Source organism: Sphaerodactylus townsendi, linkage group LG17 (assembly GCF_021028975.2).
Source record: "Sphaerodactylus townsendi isolate TG3544 linkage group LG17, MPM_Stown_v2.3, whole genome shotgun sequence".
Classification (NCBI taxonomy): Eukaryota; Metazoa; Chordata; class Lepidosauria; order Squamata; family Sphaerodactylidae; genus Sphaerodactylus; species Sphaerodactylus townsendi.
This window is the reverse complement of record NC_059441.1, coordinates 23,124,658-23,150,705: the sequence shown is the minus strand read 5'-3', so window position 1 is coordinate 23,150,705 and position 26,048 is coordinate 23,124,658. Positions and strand designations below refer to the sequence as shown.

The 26,048-nt window shown below is 47.1% G+C and overlaps 1 protein-coding gene across 1 annotated transcript in view; it reads left to right on the top strand.

Annotated features, from left to right (window-relative positions):
- The first annotated feature begins 1,005 nt into the window (after positions 1–1,005).
- LOC125424419 (NT-3 growth factor receptor-like) overlaps positions 1,006–26,048 on the top strand; it is a 259,041-nt gene continuing 233,998 nt past the window's right edge. Inside the window, 2 exon segments of the mRNA XM_048481646.1 lie at positions 1,006–1,170; positions 1,172–1,252. Of these exon segments, the coding sequence (XP_048337603.1) occupies positions 1,007–1,170; positions 1,172–1,252 (245 nt within the window). The 5' untranslated portion in view covers position 1,006.

The following is a 26,048-nucleotide window of genomic DNA, read 5'->3' as shown; positions in this document are numbered from 1 at the left end:
AACTTTTCTCAGGATGCCCGAGCCGAGATGCACTTCTCCCCGGCTGTAACCCCCCCCCCTCCTCTTTGCAAGCTCACCCGGCGGGGCCCGATCCTTCCGATGCCCCCCAAGCCCTCAGTGCTTACTCTCGAGTAACCCACCCAGGGCAGCCCAAACTCCCCTCTCTTCCCTTTTTCCTTCTCCTTTCCCTCCAGCCTGGGAGATATTGTTTTGGGGGGGAACCATAAATGGCGTGAAATGGGAAACGACCCCCCCCCCTTCGCGTTTAATTGCCAAGCTGGCAGAACTAGTTCCTCCCACCACTCCGGTGCAGCCACTTATCTGGAAGGGAAGGGGGGGCGACAGGGAGGGGGCGCATTTTGCACGCATCTTTTCCCTGCAGCATCCCTGGGCGTGGGGAGGCCTGGCGGCGGAGAGCCGGAGCAAAGGGGAAGCCGGCAGGCGAACAAGCCGCCCCCCTTCCCCTCCCATCCCAAGGGGGGGGGGGCTTGCCCCCTCCCTCTCCCCCTGGCAGGTGCTTCAGTTTCCACTCTGCCCAGTAGGTGGGACTTCGGGAGAGGGAGACAGAGAGAGCGAGGGAGAGATTTATATATATATTTATATATATACACACACACACACAGATTCTCTTCTCTCCCCCCCCCCCTTTTCTCCTCCCATCTTCCGCTGCGATCTTCGCCCGAGAGCGGCGGCGGCGGCGGCGGCACGGCGAGAGCCCCCCCCCCCCGTCACTTCCCCAACGGGCGCCCGCGATGCCTCGGCTCTGAGCCCCCCTATTCGCCGCACCATGCTCGCCTCGACGGGAGGAGACGGGGGGCGCCCGCTGGCTTGAAACGACGAGGGGGGAGGCTGGTTTTTTTGGGGGGCGCCTTTTTGGGGGGCTCTCCCCCTTCCTCGACCTCCCCTCTCGCCTCCTTTCCCCCTCCCTCTCCCCTCCATTTCCTTTCAGCCCCCTTCCCCTCCCCTCTCCCCCCCTACTCCCGAGATCGAGCCCCTGGAGCCGGAGATGGATGGGATGCTCTGCCCGACCAAAGGGGGCTTTTGGAACGTTTTTTTCCTGTGGAGCCTGTGGGGCGACTACTTGGGCACCGCCTGGGGCTGCCCGGCCAACTGCGTGTGCAACAAGACCGAGATTGGGTGTACAAAGCCGGACGATGGCACCTTCTTCCCCTCTTGGAGGGCAGGACTCCAGGCCCCCCAACGGCAACGCCAGCATCAACATCACCGACATCTCCCGGAGCATCATGTCCATGTGAGTGGCCCTGTCCCCCAGATGCGGTGCATTCACACGTTACGCGAAACATTCATTCCAAGATGCGTGTATTGCACGTTCAGGGGCTTATCCCGCGGCTGTGTGTGGGAAGCGCGAAGGGGGGGGGTGGGGGTGGCGGAGCTCTGGCGTTGCACACTGCGGATCTCCCTTGTCTCTGGTTGGGAATAGTGCAGAGATTGGGGGGGGGGCGCATATCACACTACCTCCTGGAAAAGCAACAGTTAGGACCGGAGATTGGCAAGAGCTCGCAAGAAGGCTCTGAGGACCCGCCGCCGTCCCTCCAGGAAGTCTGGACTGGGCATGAGAAGACCATGAATATTCCTAGTGGGTTTTCACTGACTCTCTTTGGGGGAGATTTAAGGGCCCCAGGATGGGATTTCTCTCTCCCCCTCTCCTTTCTGCCTCCTCGCCCTCTTTATTTTTTGCAAGACTTGGCAGATTCTCCTTTCAGCGTCTATATTTTGGAAATAGGACAGAGAGGGAGAGAAGTCGACCTCTTCTTTCGAGCTCCCAATGTTGCATTCCCGCCCCTTGCAAGCCCCTCTTCCGTGCCAAGATGTCTTTCCTTTGGCCAGGCGTGTTTTGATCTCCAAGCTGAGGGTTGCTGAAACAGAGAGATATTTTTAGTGGAGTTTCTCTGCTGCCCTACGTTTGTATGCCTGTTTATCCAGAAAATCTAGCTTTATCCTGGTTCAGAGGGACCCATTGCAAAAACCCATAGATGGACCCCACTCTGTTCCTTCCGCCCTATTTCCCACCATCATCCATCTAGATTTTAATTGTCTCTCTTATATGGCTTTTCAACCCCATCTCTGTTCAAACCTCTGCGTTGGTGTCTTCAGGAAAGTGTTCAAGATTGGTTGGGTTGGGGGACAGAGGTGCAGATAGGGGTTAAAACTCGGAGATATTTCATTAGCCCTAATGCTAATTGAAAGGGGAGTTCTGTCCCTTGAGTCAGTTGCTAGTGGGAGTCGAAAGGGGTGGGGGTGGGGAGGGATGTGGAATTCGACATTTTTGGCAGCCGAAGCCCGTGAGGCCGGGAATGAGTAATAGGGAAAGGGGGTTATTTATTAACTACAAATATTTTGGAAGAACCAGAGACTCGGTGGGAGACTTGGGGTTGGGGCATCTATGCTAGAAATTGGAAGTCGCATCCCCGGGTGGGGTGGGGGTCAAAACGTTAGAGCTTCGCTTGGAACAAAGCCCCTTGGACAACAGTGTCTTCTTCCTGGGTTTGTTGCTGGGCTCTATCTGGTGTGCTTCGCCTGCCTGCCTGCCATCCAGGGAGCATCTGTGGAGCTTTCCCAGGGCAGTTAAAAAAGGATCCCCTGTGCTTTGCAAATAAAGTACACTGGAGTTACAGGAGGACAGAAATGGGTACAGTCCTCACCTGAACAGAGACGACTCGAAAGGGGACAAAGTCACCTGTTTCCCAGTCGACCAGACCAGTCGTGGTCACCTGGAGCTCCGGTTTTTATTCGCCCTAGGCGAAGGCCTCATCTGAAGGCTGTTTTGCTCAAGATATATAGATGGCAATTTTCTTTTCCAGCCAGCCGGTCACCCTCTGCCGATTTTCTCCCACGCAGTGACACCCTGCCAGCTCCAGCCCGCATCCTCTATCCTAGAGAGGTTTCTGGGAAACGTTAGGATAAGTAAGAGGAAGTTGCGTTTCTTTTCTCGCCAGGGTCTTTGGCCTTTGAACCCTCGGAGACTCCCTTTGAGGATGGAGAGAATGTAGTTAAACCTTTTGGGCATTGGAGTACATGTGTATTTAAGCTAGTGTGACTATATCATAGGCTGAACTGCTGGGGGGGAGATATGATTATGCGAATCTTTTGTAGCCAGAAAATGACTTTACTGCTTTGGAAATGCTGATCTAGCTGTTGGTATAGTAAAAGGAAGACCGGTTCAAAATCCATAATAAAGCAGAGGGTCCTCTCCCCACTCCCTAGAGAAAGAGAGATTGAATTTTAAGGTTTTATTTAAGTTGGGAAAGGGTATATGATGTTGTCAGGGCTGCTGGGAGATGTTCATGTTCCAGCTAGAATAAATGGATCTTCTCTTTCTGCCTCCAAAGAGCGATGAGAAATTAACGCAAAACATTCGGTTGTATGAATATTTGGTTGCACGATTGGGATCTGAGCATTTGAACTGAAAACTTTTATTGGCATGCCCACCCCACCTTTGCTGTGGGGCCGAAGCGATTTAAAAGTGCCTAATAATAATAATAATAATAATAAACATGCCTAAGAATAATAATAATAAGGCAGCAAGGGTGTTGGAAGTTGTTGGTCGTGATAGTAGAATAGAGTCTCCAAAGCCAGAAACACATTTGGGAGATCTGTGTTGGTATCTGGTTTATGAGTTCCTTGTAGGGAGAAAAAAAGGCTTGACAAGATGGATCTTTTGGTGTGATCCGTTAAGACTTTCTGATTTCTTATTACACTGACCTGGACAACCAGCCTAGCCTGATCTCATCAGATCTTAGAAACCAAGCAGGGGAACCCTGATGAGGATTTGGTTGGGCAACTCCCAGGAACTCCAGGGTGTGACGTAGAGCTAGGCAATGGCAAACCACCTCTGAACTCCTCATAAGTCGGCTGTGACTTGGTGACGCTTTATACAACACGGCGTGGACGAGGATAGATCTCTGCCCATTTCTGCCATTTTTCATCCCAGTAATATTCCACAGGGGCTGAGCAGAAAACTTTGCTTGGAGAATTGCTTTGGTGAACTCTGCAGTATTGAGACTTCCGGTCGAAATGAGCAGCATTGAGACCACTGGCTAAAAGGAGGAAGAATCAGAGTTTCTCTTTGGCTGGGTTTTATATGTCAACCCCTTCCTTTATTTGTCCGTTTTATGTAGTGGGCAAAGACCAAATAAACAAGGGTGGGAAGCTGGAAAGTTGAAGACAGAAGTCTGCTGGGCTAAACGAACTTCTGAACTGGCAGCTAGCCTGATAATGGAGAGACATTTGGAGTTCATAAACCTTTAATTTGAACAGGCTGTTTAGTTCACAGAGTGAAATTGGGCTGCTGGGAGACTGGCGGAGTTTTTTGGACGCTTTCCTGCAGGAAGTGAGAAGTCAAAATGATGCCCTCCTTCCCAAAACATCCACCTAATCTCAACTAAAACTTAGTCCCCAGAGATAGGAGGTAGGAAAATAATATCCCACCCCCCAGCTCAGCATCACAATCCAGGTAGCTTAACTGAATTTCCTTGTATAGTAGGACCTGGGTGGAGGTGACTGGAAAAGTGGGCCCAGCATCTCAGTGGAGCAGGCCTTCAGTAAGGGTTAAATGTCTGGCTTCCTATGATGGGTAGAGTTGCCAATTCCAGCCTGGGAAACTGATGGAGAATTTGGGAGGTGATTTCACCCAGGTTCTATGGTATACCATAGAGTAGGGTGTAAACTCTGGTGCTTCAGATGTTCATGGACTACAATTCCCATCAGCCTCTGCTGGTGTGGTTAATTGGGTCTGATGGGAATTGTAGTCCATGAACATCTGAAGCACCAGAGTTGGACACCCCTGCCACAGAGTCTCCCTTGAACGCTTTCTCCTGGAGAACTGATCTCTGTAGTCTGACGGTCAGTTGTAATTCTGGGAGAGCTCCAGGTCCCGCCTGGAAATTGGCAACCTGAATTCAGATAGTGTGTGGTCCCTTTTGCAGAAATGGATAATGAGACTCTTTGCTGTGATGCTTGTCAAGTGTGGAGACTGTTGGCTAGCCGAGATCTCAACTTAATGCTACGTTATTGATGATTACAGAACCAGCCACATCATCGGGTGGTCATGTTGAGCAGACAGGAGAACGGTCCACTCTTTGTGCTACCAGAAATATTTAAGATATTTTGAACTTGGTATGATTTTTGGCTTCCTCTTAGGAAATTTGGTCCAATGGCTGGGGAAAGGCTTATTTTATGTGGTGAACACTGGATTGATTTCTAGCCAAGCTCTGCTTACTGGAGAAAGCCACGCCGTTTCTGGGAGTTCAGGAAGCTGCTGTGCATTGTGGATCTTTTGCTGCTGAGATTCAACCCTCTCCAGCCCCCAAGCAGGAACTCTCAAATGGATGCAGGGTGGCAGGAAGCACCCAGGGTATTCTGCTGTCAAATCTGGATCCGTTTCCACTGAGAATCCCTTTCTAAAGAAATATTTGTATTTTTGTGGCCATTTATGTTGGACAGAGGCTGGCTGTAAATATATAAAATATTTGGTATATCTAATTCTCATCATGGATCAAACTGTGGGATACTTAAATACAGGACATTGGGGCCATGAACAACAGATTAAACATTGGGCCCATGAACAACAGAACAACAGCAGTGGCGTAGGAGGTTAAGAGCTCATGTATCTAATCTGGAGGAACCGGGTTTGATTCTCCGCTCTGTCACTTGAGCTGTAGAGGCTTATCTGGGGAACTAGATTAGCTTGTGCACTCCAGCACACACCATCTGGATGATCTTGGACTAGGCACAGCTCTACAGAGTTCTCTCAGCCCCACCTACCTCACAGGGTGTTTGTTGTGAGTGGGGGAAGGGAAAGGAGATTTTAAGTGAGTCTGATTACAGGAGAGAAAGGGGGGATATAAATCTTCCTCCTCCTCCTCCTCTTTTTTTTCTTCTTCTACTCCGATGTTCACAACCACCACTTTTTTGAGGTGGCTTTAATGCAGCTTGAGGAGCTGAGCTAGAGACAGAGAGTAGCTTCCCAAAAGCCACCAGAAGTGAAATATGGATTTGATATCTGAATGTTCTGATTTGGCTATAGTTCATAGCCTGTTTTCCCCCCTACCGGAGAACATAAGAAAAGCTGTGCTAGCTCAGACCGAGGCCCATCAAATCTGACAGTCTGTTCACACAGTGGCCAACCCGGTGTTTCTCGGAAGTCCACAAGCAGGTCTTCAGCCACTCTATCCTGCCTGTGTTCCACAACACCTCATACAGTAGAGAATAGGTTTGCATCATGTGTATGTTATAAGTGCTGTTGAGTTGCTTCTGATGCATGATGACCCTATGAATCAGTGTCCTCCGAAACATCCTTGGGTTAACAGCCTTGCTCAGGGCCACGGCTTCCTTGATAGAGCCAATCCATGTCAGGTTGAGTTCTCTTGCTGCTTTCCACTTTTCCTAGCATTATTGTCTTTTCCAGTGAGTCTTGTCTTCTCATAATGTGACCAAAGTACAATAGACTTTGTTTAGTTGTTTTAGCTTCTAGGAAATATGGTGTTTCCTGCATTTCGGGGGTTGGACTTGATGGCCCTTGGAGTCTCTTCCTACTCTGATTCTATGCCTTAGTGAGCTGGGTATGTTCAGCCTGCAGAAGAGAAGGTTAAGGGGTGATATGATAGCCATGTTTAAATATTCAAGGGATGTCAGGTTGAAGAGGCAGCAAGCTTGTTTTCTGTAGCTGCAGAGGACAAGGAGTCATGTATTTAAAATGCAGAAAAAGACCTAAACATTAGCAAGAACTTCTTGATGGTAAGGGCTGCTTGACAGTGGAATACTCTGCCTTGGAGTGTGGTAGGGTCTCCCTTCTTTGGTTTTTCAACAGGTTTTTCAACAGAGGCTGGATGGCCATCTGTCAGGAGTGTTATGATTGTGTCTTTCTGCATGGCAGGAGGCTGGACTAGATGGCCCTTGTGGTCTCTTTCTAACTCTAATGATCTGATGATTCTACCATGCATCATTTTATACACCTGTATCCTGCCTCTCCTTTTTTCCAAGCTAAACGTGACACTTCCTCATGATGACCACCCCTACCTCGGGCAGGGATCGTTGCAAACTGTTGCTTGTCCTCTTTCCAGAACAGCCAACAAAGTTTAACAAGCTCCTCCTCCTCTTGGGTAGCAAGGACTGCGCCAATCCGAGGAAGAAAGTGACCTCTTCTAGAAAATCCACTTTGGCGGTGAAGGCTCTGCGGTCCTCACCTGGAGATCCGTGGTGCTTTCGAGGAGGTACAGTAGCAGGTTGCCAAGGCAGATTGGCTAAAGTTGGGCTGGAAGCTTCACAGCTGATCAGACTGGGCCGGGATATCCAGTTTTTACTTGCTCAACCTCCATCGCCTTCCAGAAGATGCCAGTAAAATTGGCTAGCGGCCATCGCTCCTGCATGCTGCTGCCCAGATGTTTGGCTCTTTCAAACAAATCCACCTCTTGCATTTTACAAAGAATGCCAGAGTCCTGGTCCTTGTGGTTTGCTGCTGTGCTCAAAATGGCAGTACTTTCAAGGCTGCTGGAAACGCAACTCCCCATTTGGTCCCATGTTGTTGTCCTGACCTCAACCTGAGCCAGGTGTGTCTTCAAACTGACCAGCAAGGTTGAAGGTGTGCATTTTCATGGTGGTGGATCTTCCTTGACATTCATCCTGCAGATGAGAAGCAAAATGGTAGCACGGCTTGTACGTGTGTTGCTTCAGCTGTGTGCAGACGTTTGGCTGGCATTGGGAAGGCCGTGATTCTAAGGATGATGCCAGGTGACCCCAATCGCCTGGGACCCCTTCTTTCAAAACAAGCCTTGTTCCTGCCTCTCTGGCTGTTGGCTTCGCTTTCCAGGGCTCTGGTAGGATGTTATCATCCTCGGTGTAACTCAATCTGCTGTTTAAAAGCTCGTTAAGGAATGGAACAAAAGCTTCAATTAATTAACATTCTGGGTAGTTTTCTTCCTTTCTTCTCTCCACCTGGCCTCCTCCTCCTCCTCCTCACTCGCAGAACAGTCACGTTTCTAGGGGGGCCAAGCCAGCTTGTTTGCCGTTAGGTATGCTGGGAAGCCGAGCCAAGGTCAGAGGACTGGAATGAGTAGGAGAAGCTGAGAGTCTGTGGGTTGGAAGAGTGTTTCTCGGTGATGACGACACAGAAGCTTTGGGAGAGGCCAGCTTATGTCTGTTGGAAGCGGCCTCTCTTTTGTCCTGACCAGCGGCTGGACAGCAGAGCCAGGGATTGTGACGTCCATATTTCTCCAGCGACTTTAAAGCAGCAATTCTCCAAGTGTGGATTCCGCACACTGGCATGCCTAGATTAAATCTGAATCAGTGACTTTGGTGGGCCCGAACTACCCATCTGCAGTGGGGGTGCCTGTTGTGTCTTTGCATGATCTGCTGTTCTGACCGTGCTCTTTTCTAGTGGCTCAGAGGTAGTAGGTGACAAGATGTGCTGTGTTTTTCCATCAGGAGCATTCGACCTCTCTTGACACAGCTTGATGAAGAAGGCTGGTTGTTGTACGTCTGTATGAGTCACAGCTTTGAGTCATTCCTCCCCTTCCATTGAGGATGTACATGCCAAGTTCATGCTAAAAGAAGGAGGGTGAAAGTTTTTGCAGAGGTAAATAGCTCTTATGCTTCTGGGCAGAGTGAAAGTTTTGTTCCAAGAAGAAGATGAGGAAGAAGAAGATGAATAATTTGGATTTATACCCCACCTTTCTCTCCTGTAAGGAGACTCAAGGTGGCTGACAAGCTCCTTTCCTTTCCTCTCCCCCAACAGACACCTTGTGAGGCAGGTGGGGCTGAGAGAGTTCGGAGAGAACTGTGACTAGCTGACGGTCACCCAGCAGGAATGTAGGAGTGTGGACACATCTGGTTCACCAGGTAAGCCTCTTCCACTCAGGTGGAGGAGTGGGGAATCAAACCCCGTTCTCCAGATTAGAAGAGGTAGGTAGTTCTTATATTTCTGAGCCATAAATGTTTTTTGAGTATCAGAACTGGAATTTTACAGAGGAATTCCTTCTCTGCATTATTAAGACAGAGCTTTTGAACAGCCATCTGCCTTTCCTAGGAATATTCTGCCCTTCCTAGTAAAGCTGAGCCAGTGCAGGGAAATGGCTAAATCTGACTTTATGCCTTCTCTTGTTCTTCATCTTCCTTCTTTCCTGAGTAGCTTCTTATCCAAATCTCCTGGTGGTCCAATAGAGGTCCTGGATAGCTGCCTGGCTGCTATGGTTAAGTGACTAAAAGTGAACAAATCTGAAACTAAACCCTGTGAAGGAAGTGGTGTTGTTGGTTGGGAAGGCAGAGGCCTTGAAGGACACTGCTTTCTTTTGCTTCTTGTCCCTTTCCCAGAAGGTACCACAAATGCATCTGTCTTTGTGACTCCAGGGACAAGGTCCTGACCATAAGCCATTAAGCTTCCTCGGTCCCCTGGGAGCCACAAAGGCAGAGCCATTAAGCTGTGTCATGTAGAGTCAGGCACAATTCTTGTCTGAACAGCTGTTCTTGAAGCTTGGGGCGTCTCTGAGCACCAGCTAGCAGAATGCACCCAGAGACCTGGTAGAGTGCGTTCTCTCTCTCTCTCTCTTTCTGTTGTTCTGGAAGAGCCTCCTGTCCCCAATGTATTTTGGACCCTTGATGCATTTGGTAGAGCGGGCAAGGCAGGCGTTACCGTCATTCCAGTGGCACTCTTGTGTTGTTCTCACAGCCAGCAGAACTGGACGGAAGGGTGTGTTTTGGGTTGTCTTGTTCGCTGCGTCCCTGAGGTTGGCCAGTTTGAAACTGTGTGCCAAAGAGCTCTGAGCTTTGTTAATGAGAAGGACAGCAATAGCAGGGTCATCGCTCAGTGACAAAGAATCCGCTTTGCATTCAGAAGGTCCTTGGCATCTCCAGTTAGAAGATCAAGAAAGCCAGTGCGATTCTGGGCTGTATCAATAGGAGTATAGTGTCTAGATCGAGGGATGTAATTGTACCTCTCTATTCTGCATTGGTTAGACCTCACCTGGAATATTGTATGCAGTTCTGGGTATTGCAGTTCAAGAAGGATATTGACAAACTAGAACAGGTCCAGAAGAGGGCAACCAAAATGGTTTTGGAGTTTTCTCTCTCTGCCTCAACTGATTAGTTTCAACTAGATGACTAAAATATAGGTAAACTAAGACCACATCTGAACGGCTGCGACAATAAATCACAACTGCATAGAACGTTGGAACTGAAAAAGAGAGAGAGGTCTACTGTTATGCTCTTAATCTTAACACAAGAGGTCTTTGCAGCATTCTCAATTCCCCAACTTCTGTTCTTGAGTTCAAAAAAATTAGACCAGGGCTTGAAAGGATGGGGTGGCTATGAGATAGCCATCTACTCAAGAGGAAAAAGGGACGAGGCAAGGTGGGAACATGACTCCAAGATACACTGTGCCCATTGGCCAGCCAGACTTATTACACTGAAAACCACTCACAGGGGAAAAGTACAAGTCAGTTCTTCTTCTTCTTCTTCTTCTTCTTCTTCTTCTTCTTCTTCTTCTTCTTCTTCTTCTTCTTCTTCTTCTTCTTCTTCTTCTTCTTCTTCTTCTTCTTCTTCTTCTTCTTCTTCTTCTTCTTCTTCTTCTTCTTCTCCTCCTCCTTCTTCTTCTTCTCCTCCTTCTCCTCCTTCTCCTTCTCCTTCTCCTTCTCCTTCTCCTTCTCCTTCTCCTTCTCCTTCTCCTCCTTCTCCTTCTCCTCCTTCTCCTTCTCCTCCTTCTCCTTCTGCTGCTGCTGCTGCTGTGTTGGTGACATTGTCGAGCTCACCAAGGTGTCACAGCTAATTGTCTATTCCCTGAGCCCCATTTGGGTGGGAATGGGTGGGGCAAAAATGGAATAAATAAATAAATAGAATTTGGCTGCTACCCTTGGCATGCTAGTCTTCTAACTGGGAATATGTGATTAAGTGAGCACTGAGGTCCCCCACAAGGTGCAGGCTAGTGTTGGCAACCGAAGCTGCATCTTGAAGAAACTTTGCTTGTTCATTTGCTGGTTTCTTGAATGCTTTGAGCAGTGGATTGATAATCATGTGTTTGAGTACTTGAGGAAAAACGCTTTGGGTGAGTGTCTGGTTTGTGACATGATTTGGGAGGCTTACCATTCCCGGTGTATTAGTTCAGAGATTCTCTGTTCATATGTAGATTCCTATACACATGGAGAATGCAAAAGTCCGCTACAATGTACTTATATTCTTTGCTTATATTTGCTGCATGGTATATTTTGCATGTTATGTAATAAACTTCAGTGTTCACTTAAGAGCTTGTAATGAGAATTCCTTCTGCTTAGCAGCCTGAGTAAAGTGGTTGGGTGGTTTGGTTCTGTCTTCTGATTTTGTTTTTTGTTTTCTGGTTCTGTTTTCTGATTTTGCCCATGGCACCCATGGAAATTTGTGGTTGTTTTGACTTGGTTTATGAAAGCCATCTAGGGCTCGTGTACGGGTTTGTTTGTTCGTTTGTTCGGCATGATTTTAGCATTCAGAGTGAGAAGGGCCAAATGTGGTAGTCTTCACTTATTCTCTTCTCTTCTCAATAGTCAAATGGTCAACCACCAGACCAGATGGTCATGTTATTTTATCAACAGAGCACTTTACAAAGGTGTTACAGCTAATTGTTGGTTCCTGAGACATGTTGTAAGCTGTTCAGAGCCTGACTCAAATATGGGAATGGGTGAGGTAAATTGAATGAATAAATAAAATTCTATCTCTACCATTTGTGTGCTAGTTTTCTAAGTGTGGGGAATATATGACTACGTGAGTACATGCTAGTGTTGGCAACGGAAGGATTCCCTGGGACTGCTGGTTGCTTCCACATCCATTGTCTTTCTTTCTGAATCATTTAAAATATGAGTATATCTAATTCTCAAAATGGCTCTAACTGTGGATGGTTAATTATGGAGATTGGGGCTATGAACAAGACAGATCAAATCTGCAAATCCATAAAAAACTCCAAGTTTTAATAAACAGATGAAACGGGAGGTTAATACTTCTAATAACAGAAGTAGTTCTTATAAAGAGGTTTAAGAAATGAACACCCTCTTAGTGGTGTAGTGGGGGGTTGCTAGGCAACAATAGTATTGTCAGCCTTCAAGCCTTGTATGCAGCCCCATCTTACCAGTGGCATTTGTGTTATTTTATCAACAAAGAACCTCACCAAGGTATCACAGCTAACTGTTAGTTCTCAAGACATGTTGTAAGCTGCCCTGAGTCTGACTTGGTTGGAGATAGGTGGGATAAAAATTGAATACATAAATGGCAGAAGCGTAGCTGGGCCAGAGTGCGCCCGGTGTGCACTCTGGCTTTTTTGCGCCCCCCCCCCCACTCCCACTCCCACTCCCACTCCCACTCCCACTCCCTTTAGAAAACCAAGCAGGCTGGAGAACAGGCCTTCCTGTTCTGGTGGGAACTAAAGTAAGTGTGTGGTGGGGGTGCCACGGGGGAGGGGCCGGGGGGATTTTGCACCCCCCTGTGAGCCAAATCCGTGTGCCTGGTGCGTCGCGTACCCCCCACCCCCTGGGAGCTTTGCCGCTGATAAATGGAATTCAGTTTCTACCCTTGACATGCTAGTCTTCTAACTGTGGGAATATGTGATTAAATGAGCATTGAGGTCCTCCACATGGTGCAGTCTAGTATTGGCAATAGAAGAATCCATGGGAGCCTCTAGCTGCTTCCAAATCAGTTGTATTTCCCTGCTAAAACAAACTGTCACTCACTTGCTTCTTCCTGAGAAGCCAGACCAGGGTCCCCAACTTTTTTTCAACTAGACTGAGGTTTTTTTCCTTTGTGGCTTCTTGTTCATGTGCAGTTTTAGGGAGCTGGAATTCAAATGTAGAAGTTGTATACCCTTCCCCAACACACACACTTTCCCTGCCAAAAAGTATTGTGGGAATTTGCTTTCCATAAAAAGCTTGGTTTGTGAAGCTGTTGCTACTCTGCTTGATACTCCAGTGAGTACCCAAAGTGGCTTATAACATTTTGCGCTGTCCCATTTTATCCTTGGGATGGTTCTGTGGGTTTGGCTGGGGGAGAAAAAGTCTGGGAGAGTGAGGATTTGAACTGATGTCCGAAATCCTAGTCAGACCTGTTAGCCACTATGCCACGTGCCATTGCTGAGCCTCTTTTCAGTATTTGTGAGCTTTGAGTTTTGGATTTATATCCCCCTTTTCTCTCCTGCAAGGAGACTCAAAGGGGCTTACAATCTCCATTCTCTTCTCCCCCCACAACAAACACCTTGTGAGGTGGGTAGGGCTGAGAGAGCTCCAAAGAGCTTTGACTAGCCCAACGTCACCCAGCTGGCATGTGTTGGAGCGCACAAGCTAATCTAGTTCCCAGATAAGCCTCCACAGCTCAAGTGGCAGATCAGGGAATCAAACCCGGTTTTCCAGGTTAGAGTACACCTGCTCTTAACCACTGTGGTAAACCTTGCTGGCTGTAAGGTTGGCCAATAAGAGATAGCATCTCGCTGTTTGACTTGTGGCTGATGTTTCCATCGGCTGGTAAGAGCTGAGGTTGAGTTGATGCTTGGCAGGGATGGTCTACCTGCAATGATTCATCTGGAATGACTCACCTCTGTGGATTGTGGCTAGATGCTTTGAGTCTCTGCCTCACAAACTGGTATGTGAGAACCTGGCCTTGCCGAAAGCGGTGTCTGCCGCTCTTCCTCCCGTGTGTCCTTGACTGAGTCAGCTCCACACCTGGATTGAACCTGGAGCTTTTCAAAAGGGAAGGCGGCAGCAATCTTGAATTTTTTTTTTAAAAGCAAAAGGTTTAAACAAAGAAGAAGAAGAGTTTGGATTTATACCCCCCCCCCCTTCTCTCCTGTAAGGAGACTCAAAGGGACTTACAATCTCCTTGCCCTTCCCCCCCTCACAACAAACACCCTGTAAGGTAGATGGGGCTGAGAGAGCTCCGAGAAGCTGTAACTAGCCCAAGGTCACCCAGCTGGTATGCGTTGAAGTGCACAAGCTAATCTGGTTCACCAGATAAGCCTCCACAGCTCAAGTGGCAGAGTAGGGAATCAAACCCGGTTCCCCAGATTAGAGTTCACCTGCTCTTAGCACTACACCATGCTGACTCTCAACAAGGGACTATGTTGGAGACCTCTGCCCTAGATCTTTTTGAATACCCTGAGTGGTCCCTGAATCGATTGTAAAGTGCTAGTCTTTGTTAGCAAGAGCTCAGTGTTTCCGGCTGTTTATGGGTTTTCCAGGCTGTGTGGCCATGGTCTGGTAGCTTTTGTTCCTAACCTTTTGCCCTCATCTATGGCTGGCATCTTCAGAAGCATGTCATGGTCAGATGTGTTTCTCTCCATGGTCCACATCTCACCGCGACATGCCTCTGAAGATGCCAGCCACAGTCGCGGGTGAACCGTTCGGAGTAAAAACTAAAAACCCAAACAGCCAGTTGATTCCGACTGCGAACGCCTTGGACCGTACCGCTCATCATTTCCTTAGTTTCCCTTTGTGTCAAGGGGATGTTGGCTGTGTTTGCGTCAGCAGTGCAACATTTGGCATCCTTAAAGCATTTCTGGTTCTCTCTGTGATGTGTGGTGCCATGTGCGGGACTCTACTCTTAGAGCGCTGCTTGCGTATATGTGTGTGGGAAAGCAACTATGGGGGAGTCGGGCCATCTGGCCTGTCCTTGCGTTTCAGCTGCTGCTGCTGTCACAATGAAGCAACGAACTCGCCGGCTGCCTTCTCCCAACACCTCTGCAGAAATGCTTGTTACGAAAGATGCAGTGTGGAAACTATCCCCTAACCTCTTGGGACACGTTGTCTCTTTGATTTTATGCGCTTGCCTAATGGTGGATCAGTGTAATATACTGTCAGATGCTGTGTGCGTTACACTGACAAAGTGCAAAGGGGCCAGAGAGATTTGTGTTCACCTTCAAATTAACCTCTAGCATTTGGGGTACATTTGTACTCCTGGACAAATGCCAGCTATTAGAAACAATAACAAAAACTCCCTGTTTTGAACCGAAAGTGTTAGAAAACTGTCAAACCTTCATGCATTTTAAAGGAAAACCTATACAGACAATAATTTCTAACATGGTTTCTACCTTGGGGTATTTTTCTACCCTAATAACATGTCTTAGGGCCTTTCCCCACTCCCTTCCATCCCCCCTATGCCGCGTGCTGCTCTCCGTGCGCGGCATCCCAGGCGCGCGCCTAGGCGTCCCCACAACCCCGCGCTCTGTGCGGGGTCGTCAAAAGGCGCCGTTCGGAAGAGCACCTGGGATGCTGCACGCTAAGGGGGCGCGACAGCGGCAGCGTCGGGGCGGCTGCGCTGTGGCCGCCCCTGCCGTGGGGAGGGAGGAGGAACCCCACGCTACTCTCCTCAAGTAGCGCGGGGCTTACGGTAAGTGGGGAAAGGCCCTTAGAGTGGAAGAAGGCATTGCATTTCTCTGGAACACCTTAAGAACTGCCCAGAGTAGGGTGTTATGATGTAGTGGTTAAGAGCAGGTGCATTCTCATCTGGAGAATCGGGTTTGATTCCCCGCTCTGCCAGTTGAGCTGTGGAGACTTATCTGATGAACCAGATTAGTTTGTGCACTCCAACACATGCCAGCTTGTAAGCCCCTTGAGTCTCCTTACAGGAGAGAAAGAGGGGATATAAATCCAACCTCCTCCTCTTCCTCCCCCCCTTCCTCCTCCTCCTCCTCCTCCTCCTCCTCCTCTTCCTCCTCTGCTGCTGCTTCTTCATGGTCAGAGGTTAGAAAACTACTGCTATGGCAAAGTGCACTGTGGCTTTGTTTGTTTGGAAGTGGTCAGAGGACACTCTTTACTACCATATGGGTTCCATAGCCAATTCTCTCTGCATTCTGTCCAAAACTGTACAACATGGGCAAGAAGTATTCCTTTGCTAGAGGGTTAAAGAAGGAAAGCAGAGACAGCAAATAGTGAGCCGGTGGTGTTGGGCTATTTTGGAAACTTAGACTGAAAAGACCTTGGTTTAGATCCCGCTGGTGATGGATTTATTGGGTGGCCTTCAGAAAACGGCACACTCCCAGGGCCTTTCCAGATTATTAAAGTCTAGACGTTTCCCTTTTTGCTGGGCTCCTATTATTAATAAATAATATTTTTTGAAAATTTATGTCCTAACTCTGGATCTGCCAGTCCCCCCAAGGTGGCTCACAGCATCATAAAAGGCAATCTTAAAGCCTCTTCAAACAGTTACTAAACTAGGAAACATCAGGCAAGAGCTAAAATCCAGGATTGTAAACAGCATCTATTTTTCCCCCTGTCTCCAAATGACGTCCTTGATCCTCCCAGGGAGGCTGAATGCAGCTGAGAAGAGTGAATTGGGGAGGGGGGGGACCATGGTGGTCTTTGTCATTCTGGTGAAGGGAGCTAATGGGGAATATGATTTGTATTGGATAGGAAATCATGTTGGGGTTGACCTGGGTTTGCTAGTTCCAGATTGGGAAATGTCTGGAGATTTTGAGGGTGCAGCCTGTGGAAGGTGGAATTTGAAGAGTATAATTCAGGGGTCTCCAATTTAGGGCCCTCCAAATGTTTATAGATTACAATTCTCATCACAGCCTGCCAGCATGGCCAGTTGGCAGAGCTGTTGAGACCTGCAGTGGTGCCCAGATTTTTTTGGTCACCCCTTTGGCACCCAGCTATGTAGAGACAGAGTAGTCTTCTTCATGCTATTGTTCACAAATAAAATCAACTGTGACCTCCATTTGGAAACATAAGTTAGAGGGACATAAACATTTGGAAACATAAGTTAGAGGGCTGTGTGGCCATGGTCTGGTAGATCTTGTTCCTAACAAGGAACAAGATCTACCAGACCACAGCCACACAGCCTGGAAAACCCACCACAACAAGACCAACTGTGACTACATTTGGAACCATGGAAATAAGCCGAGTTTGCAAGGAAGTCCCTTGAATAAGCCATTGAGCAAAACAAGGAGAAACCACATAAGAACATAGGAACTAGCCTGCTGGATCAGACCAGACTCCATCTAGTCCAGCACTCTGCTACTCGCAGTGGCCCACCAGGTGCCTTTGGGAGCTCACCACCTCCTGTTGGGACATAAAGAGACAACTCACAGCATATTTAGACTCATGTTTAGATGGATGTCTCCTCTGCCAGAACTGTAAAAATGTGTTGCTGTAGTGAATTTTATTATATCAATATAAATCTCTTTGATTAATATACATTGATTGTTAAACCATGTGCCCAACTTTCACGACCATGTGCAGACATCAGATTGGATCCAGGCTCAGTTGTCCAGTGATAAAATAGAACATTCTTGTTGTCGTCTCCTTACTGGCCTGCTTGGATCTTGGGGGATGGGATTCCTATGAATGGCTTGGAGGGCAAATCTATCACAAAAAGGGGGAAATAATCAGAAATTACCATTTTGTCTGGATCCAACCCATAATGTTGAGAACTGTTTGGGGTGATTGCAAAGGCGGGCCGGGGGGGGGGGGGGCTGCAAGGTTAGAAACCGTGTGGAAACTCAGTTGGTTGTGGGATGGGTCTCTGGCCAAGGAAGTGTGTGTTTATGGGTAAACCGTAGTACTGGGAGGGCATTGTGTCCTAAGGCAGAAGTGTAGGTGGCCTCAAAGGACAGTCCTGTAGAGCAGCTTTTCTGGAATACAGCGAGGGTGGCATTTCTCCCCAAGCAAATGATAGAATGCTGGGGCTATTTTATGCCTAGGCTGGTCACCTTCCAGGTGGTATCTGGAGATCTTCCCCTGTTGCAGTAGATTTTTGGGTGGCAGAGATCAGTTCTCCTGGAAAAAAAATGGCCACTTTGGAAGGCGGATTCCATGGTGTTATACCCACTGAAGTCCCTCCCCTCCCCAAACCCCGCCCTCCTCAGGCTCCACCTCCAAATTCTCCAGGTATTTCCCAACCCAGAGCTGGCAAACCCTCCATCTCCTCCATTTTCTTTTGACATTTTCTCCTTATCCTGCTATCCTCTTGCTTCCCTTTCACTTGACTGGCGAGGACTCTTTAAATGCTTCCCATGGGACCTCTCTGTAGTACTGCATTCTCCATAAATGTCCTCACTTGGCCAGGCCTGGTGGACTCGACTGTTGCCACGCTTGAAGGAAAAGTGGACTTTAGAATGTCACCGGTTTACTTCTGCAGGGGCTGTTGCAGGGTCAGTCCTCTGGACGAGCTGGATTGGGTCCAGAGGAGGGTGACCAAAATGGTAAAAGGTCTGGAATCCATGCCCTACGAGGAGAAACTTAGGGAGTTGGGTATGTTTAGTTTGGTGAAGAGAAGGTTAAGAGGTGACATGATGGGCATGTTTAGATATCTGAAGGGATGTCATGTCGGTGAGGGAGCAATCTTGTTTTCTGCTGCTTCAGAGACTAGGATCAGGAGTCATGGGTTCAAGGTGAAGGAAAAGAGATTCCACCTAAACATCAGGACAGCAAGGGCTGTTTGACAGTGGAATGCACTACCTCGGAGTGGGGTGGAGTCTCCTCCTTTGGAGGTTTTTAAAGAGAGGCTGGATGGCCATCGTACAGGAGTGCTTGGATTGTGTGTTCCTGCATTGCAGGGGGTTGGACTTGATGACCCTTGGGGTCTCTTCCAACTCTGTGATTCTATGATTCTAGCTTGAAGAAGATCCGTAGAGTTGCGTATGCAGGCCAGGAGAGATCCTGCATTACCGAGCTTTTATTTTCCCTCGAGGAACTGCTCAGATGCTTTCAAGGAACAACAGAAGCTTCCCAGAACATAGTTTGCAAGCTGCCGGTATAGGAAATGCTGGGTCCAGTGAACCAGCAAACTGTTTCTGGATACGACAGTCCTGTTAGGAAGGGCTTTGTTTCACTTGGCGAAGGACAGTTGGTTCTTACAGAATTGTAGATTGAGAGCGGTCAGCTTCCATGCAGAGCTTGGAAATATCCCAGAATTACAACGGATCAATAAACAACATGTTTGTTTACCAGTTCCTCTGAAGGAAATAGACGATTTGGGGGGAGATTCTATGGCGCTGTACCCCACCGAGGTCCCTTTCCTCTCTCTCCAAATATGGCCTCCCCAGACTGCATGCTCAAATATCCAGGAATTTCCTTGCCTGGAGTTGGCAACCCTGAATGGAGCAGAGGACTGTCTGGTTTAGGCAGGAGAGGAACAGCAGTCTTACAGAGAACTGCCGCTGCGGGTTGTTTTCCATTTTTAAATATCCAGAGTATTCCCTGAAGTCTTTTTTCCTGCGTCTAAAAATATAACGTGCAAAAGGAAAGATTTGTGAGCATAGGTTTACTTCCAAGGAAGCGGCGTGTGCCAGGAATCGAGGAGGAGCTCGAAAGCACCCAGGTCTGGCTTGGAAACCAACCCAGGTGCACACTCTTTTCCACTGCATGGTTTTTCTTTTTCTCAAGGTGCAGGACTAATTGGCGGGAGCCAGTTCGCAGAATAGAATGGTTTGTTTTTAAGGGACTTTCTGGGTTGCAGGGAACGATGACTGGGATGGCAGGGAGCTGGAAAGATGACTGAGAGATTGTGTTTGTAAATCTCTCGGTACCCACAAAACATCTCAGACAACAATTCCTCGTTTCGTATTGAAACTGATACTGGCTCTCAACTCTTCTAGGAAGAGTTCGGCCTCTGAAGGTTTGCGGCAAAGTGAACGGGCTGGGAATAGGTAATGGCTCAGGAACAGAACGTCGGCTAGGCTTGCTGGACGTCCCAGGTTCAATTCCCAGCATTGCCACTTAAAAGGATCAGACAATTGGTACTGTAGGAGACTTTCACCTGACTCAGGAGAACCTCCATTCTTTGTAATAAACAACACTGACTACAATAGACCAGTTCCTTGACAGCCAGTGGGGTGTAGTGGTTAAGAGCAAGTGCACTCTGATCTGGAGAAACGGGTTTGATTCCCCACTCTGCAACTTGAGCTGTGGAGGTTTATCTGGTAAACTAGATTGGCCTGTGCACTCCAACACACGCCAGTTGGGTGACCTTGGGCTAGTCACAGTTCTTTGGAACTCTGTGCCCCACCTACCTCACAGGATGTTTGTTGTGGGGGGGGGGGAGGGAAAGAAGATTGTAAGCCCCTTTGAGATTCTAAGTCCCTTATAGGAGAAAAAGGGGGGATTTAAATCCAAACTACTCCTCCCCCTCCTCCCCCTCCTCCCCCTCCTCCCCCTCCTCCCCCTCCTCCCCCTCTTCTTCTTCTTCTTCTTCTTCTTCTTCTTCTTCTTCTTCTTCTTCTTCTTCTTCTTCTTCTTCTTCTTCTTCTTCTTCTTCTTCTTCTTCTTCTTCTTCTTCTTCTTCTTCTTCTTCTTCTTCTTCTTCTTCTTCTTCATGATGTATGCTCCGGTTTCCTGCTCTGAGTTTGGAAATACTTGGAGATGGGGGGGGGGGGGTGTAGAGCTTAGGGAAGGCGGGGCTTAGGAGTGATGGGACCTCTGCGGGGTATAATGCCATAGTGTCCCCCCAAATCAACCATTTTCTCTGCGGGAACTGGTCTTGGTCACATGGAGATCAACTGTAATAGTGATTTCCAGGTGTTACCTGGAGACTGGCAAACCCAGCTCTACATTTGGATTTATCCAAGTGGTTTGTTCCCTTAATGGTCCCCCATTCCTGTGTTTGGCTTCTGTCTGGGTCAAAGGGGAAACCCTCGCTTAATTGCTATAATCAGAGTCCACCATCTGGATAGCTACAGGCCATCCCGCTGTGAGCAAGTGTCAGAGCAGGGGGAGTCCAGAAAACGCACCAATCTGCCAAACGTTTTTTGAGCAAGGCACAAACCGATCGGCAGCAAATCCAGCGGGCTTCTGAAGAGAAGAGATGGGGAATTTCAATCCAGGTCCCTTTTTTCTTGTCGGAGAAGCGGCAGATGAAATAGGTGTATGAGTTTAGCGTCACAGTTTGCTGGAGATGGAATCTGCTCGGTGTATCCAGACTGCAGACTTTAATGAATGCTGCTTTCTTACACTGGATGAAGCTGTTTCCCCGTTTGCTAAGGAATGAAGCTATTCTGGCTGGCCTAAAACCCTATCAGATCTCAAACTGGCATGTGTTTTTGCAGATCAGTTTCACAGGAGATGCTAAAACCCAAACTGAGATCTTTTGGATGCAAGACGAGGGATACCAGTGCTGTGGAAAAGTAAAGAGTGTTGAATCTGGGAATCCCTGGATGAAGATCTCCATTTTTTCCCTGGAGGTTTGCTGAGCCACCTTGGGGCAATTGCTGTATTAGTGTAGCCTACCTCACAGGATGGTTGTTAGGATGAAACGGAGAGCATCGTTGTAAGTTGCTTTGCATCCCCTGTGGGAAGAAAAGCAGGAGATAAAATATGCAAGGCTCAAAATGCCCTGCCACAGACCTGTAGCCCCTGCCTATCCAGGAATTATGGAAATGTAGGATTGCCATTTTTTTCCTCAGCATCATTTTGCACAGTTCTTGGCAATCTTCAGTAGAAGCCAAGATGGATGGAAAACAGATATGCATGTTTTGTGTGGGGACGAATAATCTGTTTCATTCATTCTCTGCTTGCGAACTTCCCAGATGCATAGACCAGGTGGGCTTTTGGTGTGATCTAGAATGAGCAGGTCGTGCCGCCTTCTGCTACGTACCTAGGGAGGTCTAAATGTATTGATATATTACTATTTGGTATAGTTAATGTATTGATGTTCTGACATGCTGATGCCTTTGTGTTAATATACTGGTTTTGCTGTTAATGTATTTGATAGTCTAGATCTAGTTTGATGTATGTTGTTGTATATTAATCTAGTGCTGCTGTTATTACTATTAGTATCTTGTTAGGTTTGTGGGGTTAAGTTGCCATCTGAAATGTCACTTTATTTTAGTCTTATGTATTTATTAGTCATAATGTTATAATGTATTTTATTTACTCATGTTGTTCGCTGCCCTGAGCGCTCCGGGGATAGGGTGGGACATACATTAAATTGATTATGATGGTGATGTGCAACCTGGCGATCCCCGGGAATTCCAGCTCGTCTCCAGACCTCAAAGATGAGTTTCCCTGGAGAAAATGGCTGCTTCAGAGGGTGGACTTTTTGCCATCGTGCCCCACTGAAGTCCCTGGCCTCCTCAGGCTCCATCCCCAAATCTCCAGAAGTTTCCCAACCTGCATCTGGTAAGCGTGGGTTACAAGATCCCCATTCTGCACCAGTGACCACGGGTGGATCTGGCAATCTTTCCACACCCCTTAACAGCTTTCTTGGCTTCTGTTTCTGGTGGCAAAGCCTTCTGGCTTCCAAGATGGTGCCACATCAGCTTCTTTGTCAATGTTCTGCTCTGTTCCATATAGAACATGCAAAGGAACTGAGGACTCATCGGAAGACCTTCTGCCTCGTCTCCCTGACTCTCTGTGGTTGTGTCCCTTTCACTCTGGCCTCTGCCTGTCCACAGGAAGGGACTGGGGCTCAGTGGTAGGACCTTTGGTTGGCATGCCGAAGGTCCTGGGTTTGAGGAGACTCCGATCTGGAGAGCAGGGTTGGATTCTTCGCTCCTCCACTTGAGGAGCAATCTCTAATGTGGAGAACCAGGTTTGTTTCCCCACTCCTCCACATGAAGCCTGCTGGGTGACCTTGACTACTCCCAGTTCTCTCAGAACTCTCTCAGCCCCACCTTCCTCCCAAAGTGTCCATTGTGGGGAGAGGAAGGGAAGGAGTTTGTAAGCTGCTTTGAGACTCCTTACAGGAGAAAAAAGTGGGGGATCCATCCAAACTCCTCCTCCTCCTCCTCCCTTGACATCTTCACTTAAAGGGTAAAATGGTGATGGAAAGATCTTGACCCAGGACAGAGGAAAGTCACTATCAGTCTGACAATACTGATCCTAATGATTATAAGAAATAAAAGGCAGCTCTGTGTATTCAACATTTTGATTGCCAAGTTCCTCCAGACAGTGTGGCTGTTTACACCAAAGTGTTGTGTAGGTTGATGACATATAGCTAGATACAAATGAAGTCTGCTGGAAGCACACCTGGGGGGCAGCATTTGCTTACCGCTGAACAGAAAATTCCCCGTTTCTCTTTCCTTAGCAAAGCCACGGGTTTCTTTTGCATCAAGTGCAGTCTATCCACTAGAGGACAGCACAGTGCATAAGAAAAAAGAAGCATCTTAGATCAGCTTGGACAGGGACACCCAGCAGCGTCTGGGGAATCGGGAGGAGAGCTGGCGGGAGAGAAATTGCAAACCCGGAAGCAAGGCAAAATCTCAAATTGCCCCTTGGTGGAGAGAGAAGAAGTTGGATTTATATCCTCCCTTTCTCTCCTGTAAGGAGCCTCAAAGGGGTTTACAATCTCTTTTCCCTTCCCCCCTCACAGCAAACACCCTGTGAGGTAGGTGGGGTAGAGAGCTCCAAAGAACTGTGACTAGCCCAAGGTCACCCAGCTGACATGTGCTGGAGTGTACAAGCTAATATGGTTTACCAGATAAGCCTCCACAGCTCAAGTGGCAGACTGGGGAATCAAACCCGGTTCTCCAGATTAGAGCGCACCTGGTCTTAACCACTACACCAAGCTGGCCGTTTGAGATGATGGTGATCTCTCTTGGAACAAAACCCTGAAAACTGCCCAACAAGTGTGTCATCTTCTTGTGGTCCTGGAGTTTCTAAGCTCTCTTCGACACACCAAGTTGAGCTGTTGTGGATTTCCAACCGTCATGTACTGCATGTACCCAAGGCAAAAGATATGCGCAGACTTGATACGTGCATTTGCCAGTAGTTACTCCCACAGAACAAAGAGAGAAGGTTTAGACAATTTCCTGGCAAACATGAATGGAAAACCAGATCTTTTTGCCCAATTCACACAGGGAACTGCCCTGGTTGGGAAGCTACAATCTGGTGGCAAACTTCAGCCACACACTTGGAACATGTTCAAAAGAAGGGGAACAAAACCTAACAGAGTGGAGGAGTTTCCTTCTTTGGAGGTTTTTAAACATATGTCATGGATGAACATATATCAGGAGTGCTTTGATTGTGTGCTCCTGCATGGCAGGGGGATTGGACTTGATGACCCTTGTGGTCTCTTCCAATTCCATGATTCTGTGATTCTAACCTATAACAATAGAATTAAATACCCCAAGGTCAAGAAAATACTAATGAAGGTCCACTAATTTAAAAAAATACAGAAACGTTTTGGCTAAACTAGAACATACAGAACAATTTTCTATTTCCACATTGCTTACAGGCAATCCTGATATAACTTACCGTGTCGCTGAATTCTGTGTTACAGCACTTGAAACATGTCACAGGATGGTCTGTGCAGCAAAGTAGGTTGAGTGACTTGATAGCTATAGCCTTTTCGTGTTTTTTATATCCCTCTTTTAAGTTTCTTAATATTTCATTTGTACTTATGCATACTGTTTTAATATGTTTTACCCTTTATGTTCTGTCATTTATGTCATTTATCTTACGCTGGTCCAGGACTATAATAAAGATTTGATTGACAGGCAAAATGGCTTTTTTCAGTGGTCAAAACTAAAACATGTATTGGTGTTTTAATTTGTAATATCTGTCATGTATCTATATCATGAATCTATCTCTATCGACCACTTATCTGTCATGTGTACATCGTGTATTTATCTATCTCTATCTCTCATTAGCGGTCCTCCATTTGTATTTTCTAGACCTTCGCACACTTGGAACACAACAGGGACAATACACACCTTCACAAAAGCAGGAAACAATGTGTGAAGGGGAACAAGATGGAATAATTGATGTTGTCTGGCATCAAAGGTCATTCCATGCTCAACCTTTTGTCGATTGGATCACCCAAAGGCCTATTCACCTAAAATGTCTTGACACTAGTGTTTTTCAAAACTGGCAGCCAAATTCTGTCCATTTTCATGGTTTCTTCCTTTCTGTAGTGCTTGTGAATTTCAATGGCTTCTCTGTGTAGTCTGACGTAGTGGTTGTCAAAGTGGTCCAGAATTTCTGTGTTTTCAAATAATATTCTGTGTCCAGGTTGGTTTATTATGTGTTCTGCTATTGCTGTTTTTTCTGGCTGAAATAGTCTGCAGTGCCTTTCCTGTTCTTTGACTATTTCAGCCAAAAAAATCAGCAATAGCAGAACACATAATAAACCAACCTGGACACAGAATATTATTTGAAAACACAGAAATTCTGGACCATTCTGACAAGCACTACATCAGATTACACAGAGAAGCCACTGAAATCTACAAGCACATGGACAATTTCAACAGAAAGGAAGAAACCATGAAAATGAACAGAATTTGGCTGCCAGTTTTGAAAAACACTAGAGTCAAAACAGTGACTAACACAAACACAGGATGACTATAGACAATCAAAGGGAACAAAGGCCAGACTACTTCTATTCAGATGCCTCACCTATTGACCTTGCTATCTCCATTGTTACTGACATGCTATACTTCATTGTTACTCACTTGCCAGGCCACTCCTATTCAGATGCTTTCACCTATTGACCTTTACTCACAGGTATATATACTCCACTTGCTTTCCTGTCTAACTATCAGATCTTCTGAAGATGCCAGCCACAGATGAAGGTGAAACGTCAGGAGAGAATGCTGCTAGAACACAGCCATACAGCCTGGAAACCACACAGCACACTACCAGTTTTACTGCTACTACAATTGATACCCATACACCAACACCTGTGTTGAACAAAACCATTTACTTAGTGAGGTGAAAAAGTAATAAAGGTGCCTTAATAACCTAGAACAGTATAAACACAAAACCATCCACCATACAAAAGTACACAACACATATAAATTCAAACAATTCCCTTAGTAACAGTCTTGACAGTATTGTAGGGAAATAAAGTGATGCTGTACGAATGCGAAGTGTTCAGCAGAAGGCCATTCTATCTATAACACCGTTCATGATAGCAAAGCATTTTCATAGGTTACTTCCTCAGTAGATGTAAAACAATCTTCTGCGATAATTCAGTATCTCATTAACGCAGCTTGTTGAACCATTCTTAAGGCACAGGTTTCAGGACATAATCAAGTGTGGCATAATCTGGGGATCCCCCAGGATTACAGTTTGTCTCCAGAATTCAGAGGTCAGTTTCCCTGGACAAAATGGATGCTTTGGAGAGGGGAACTCTATGGCTTTGTGTCCCACTGA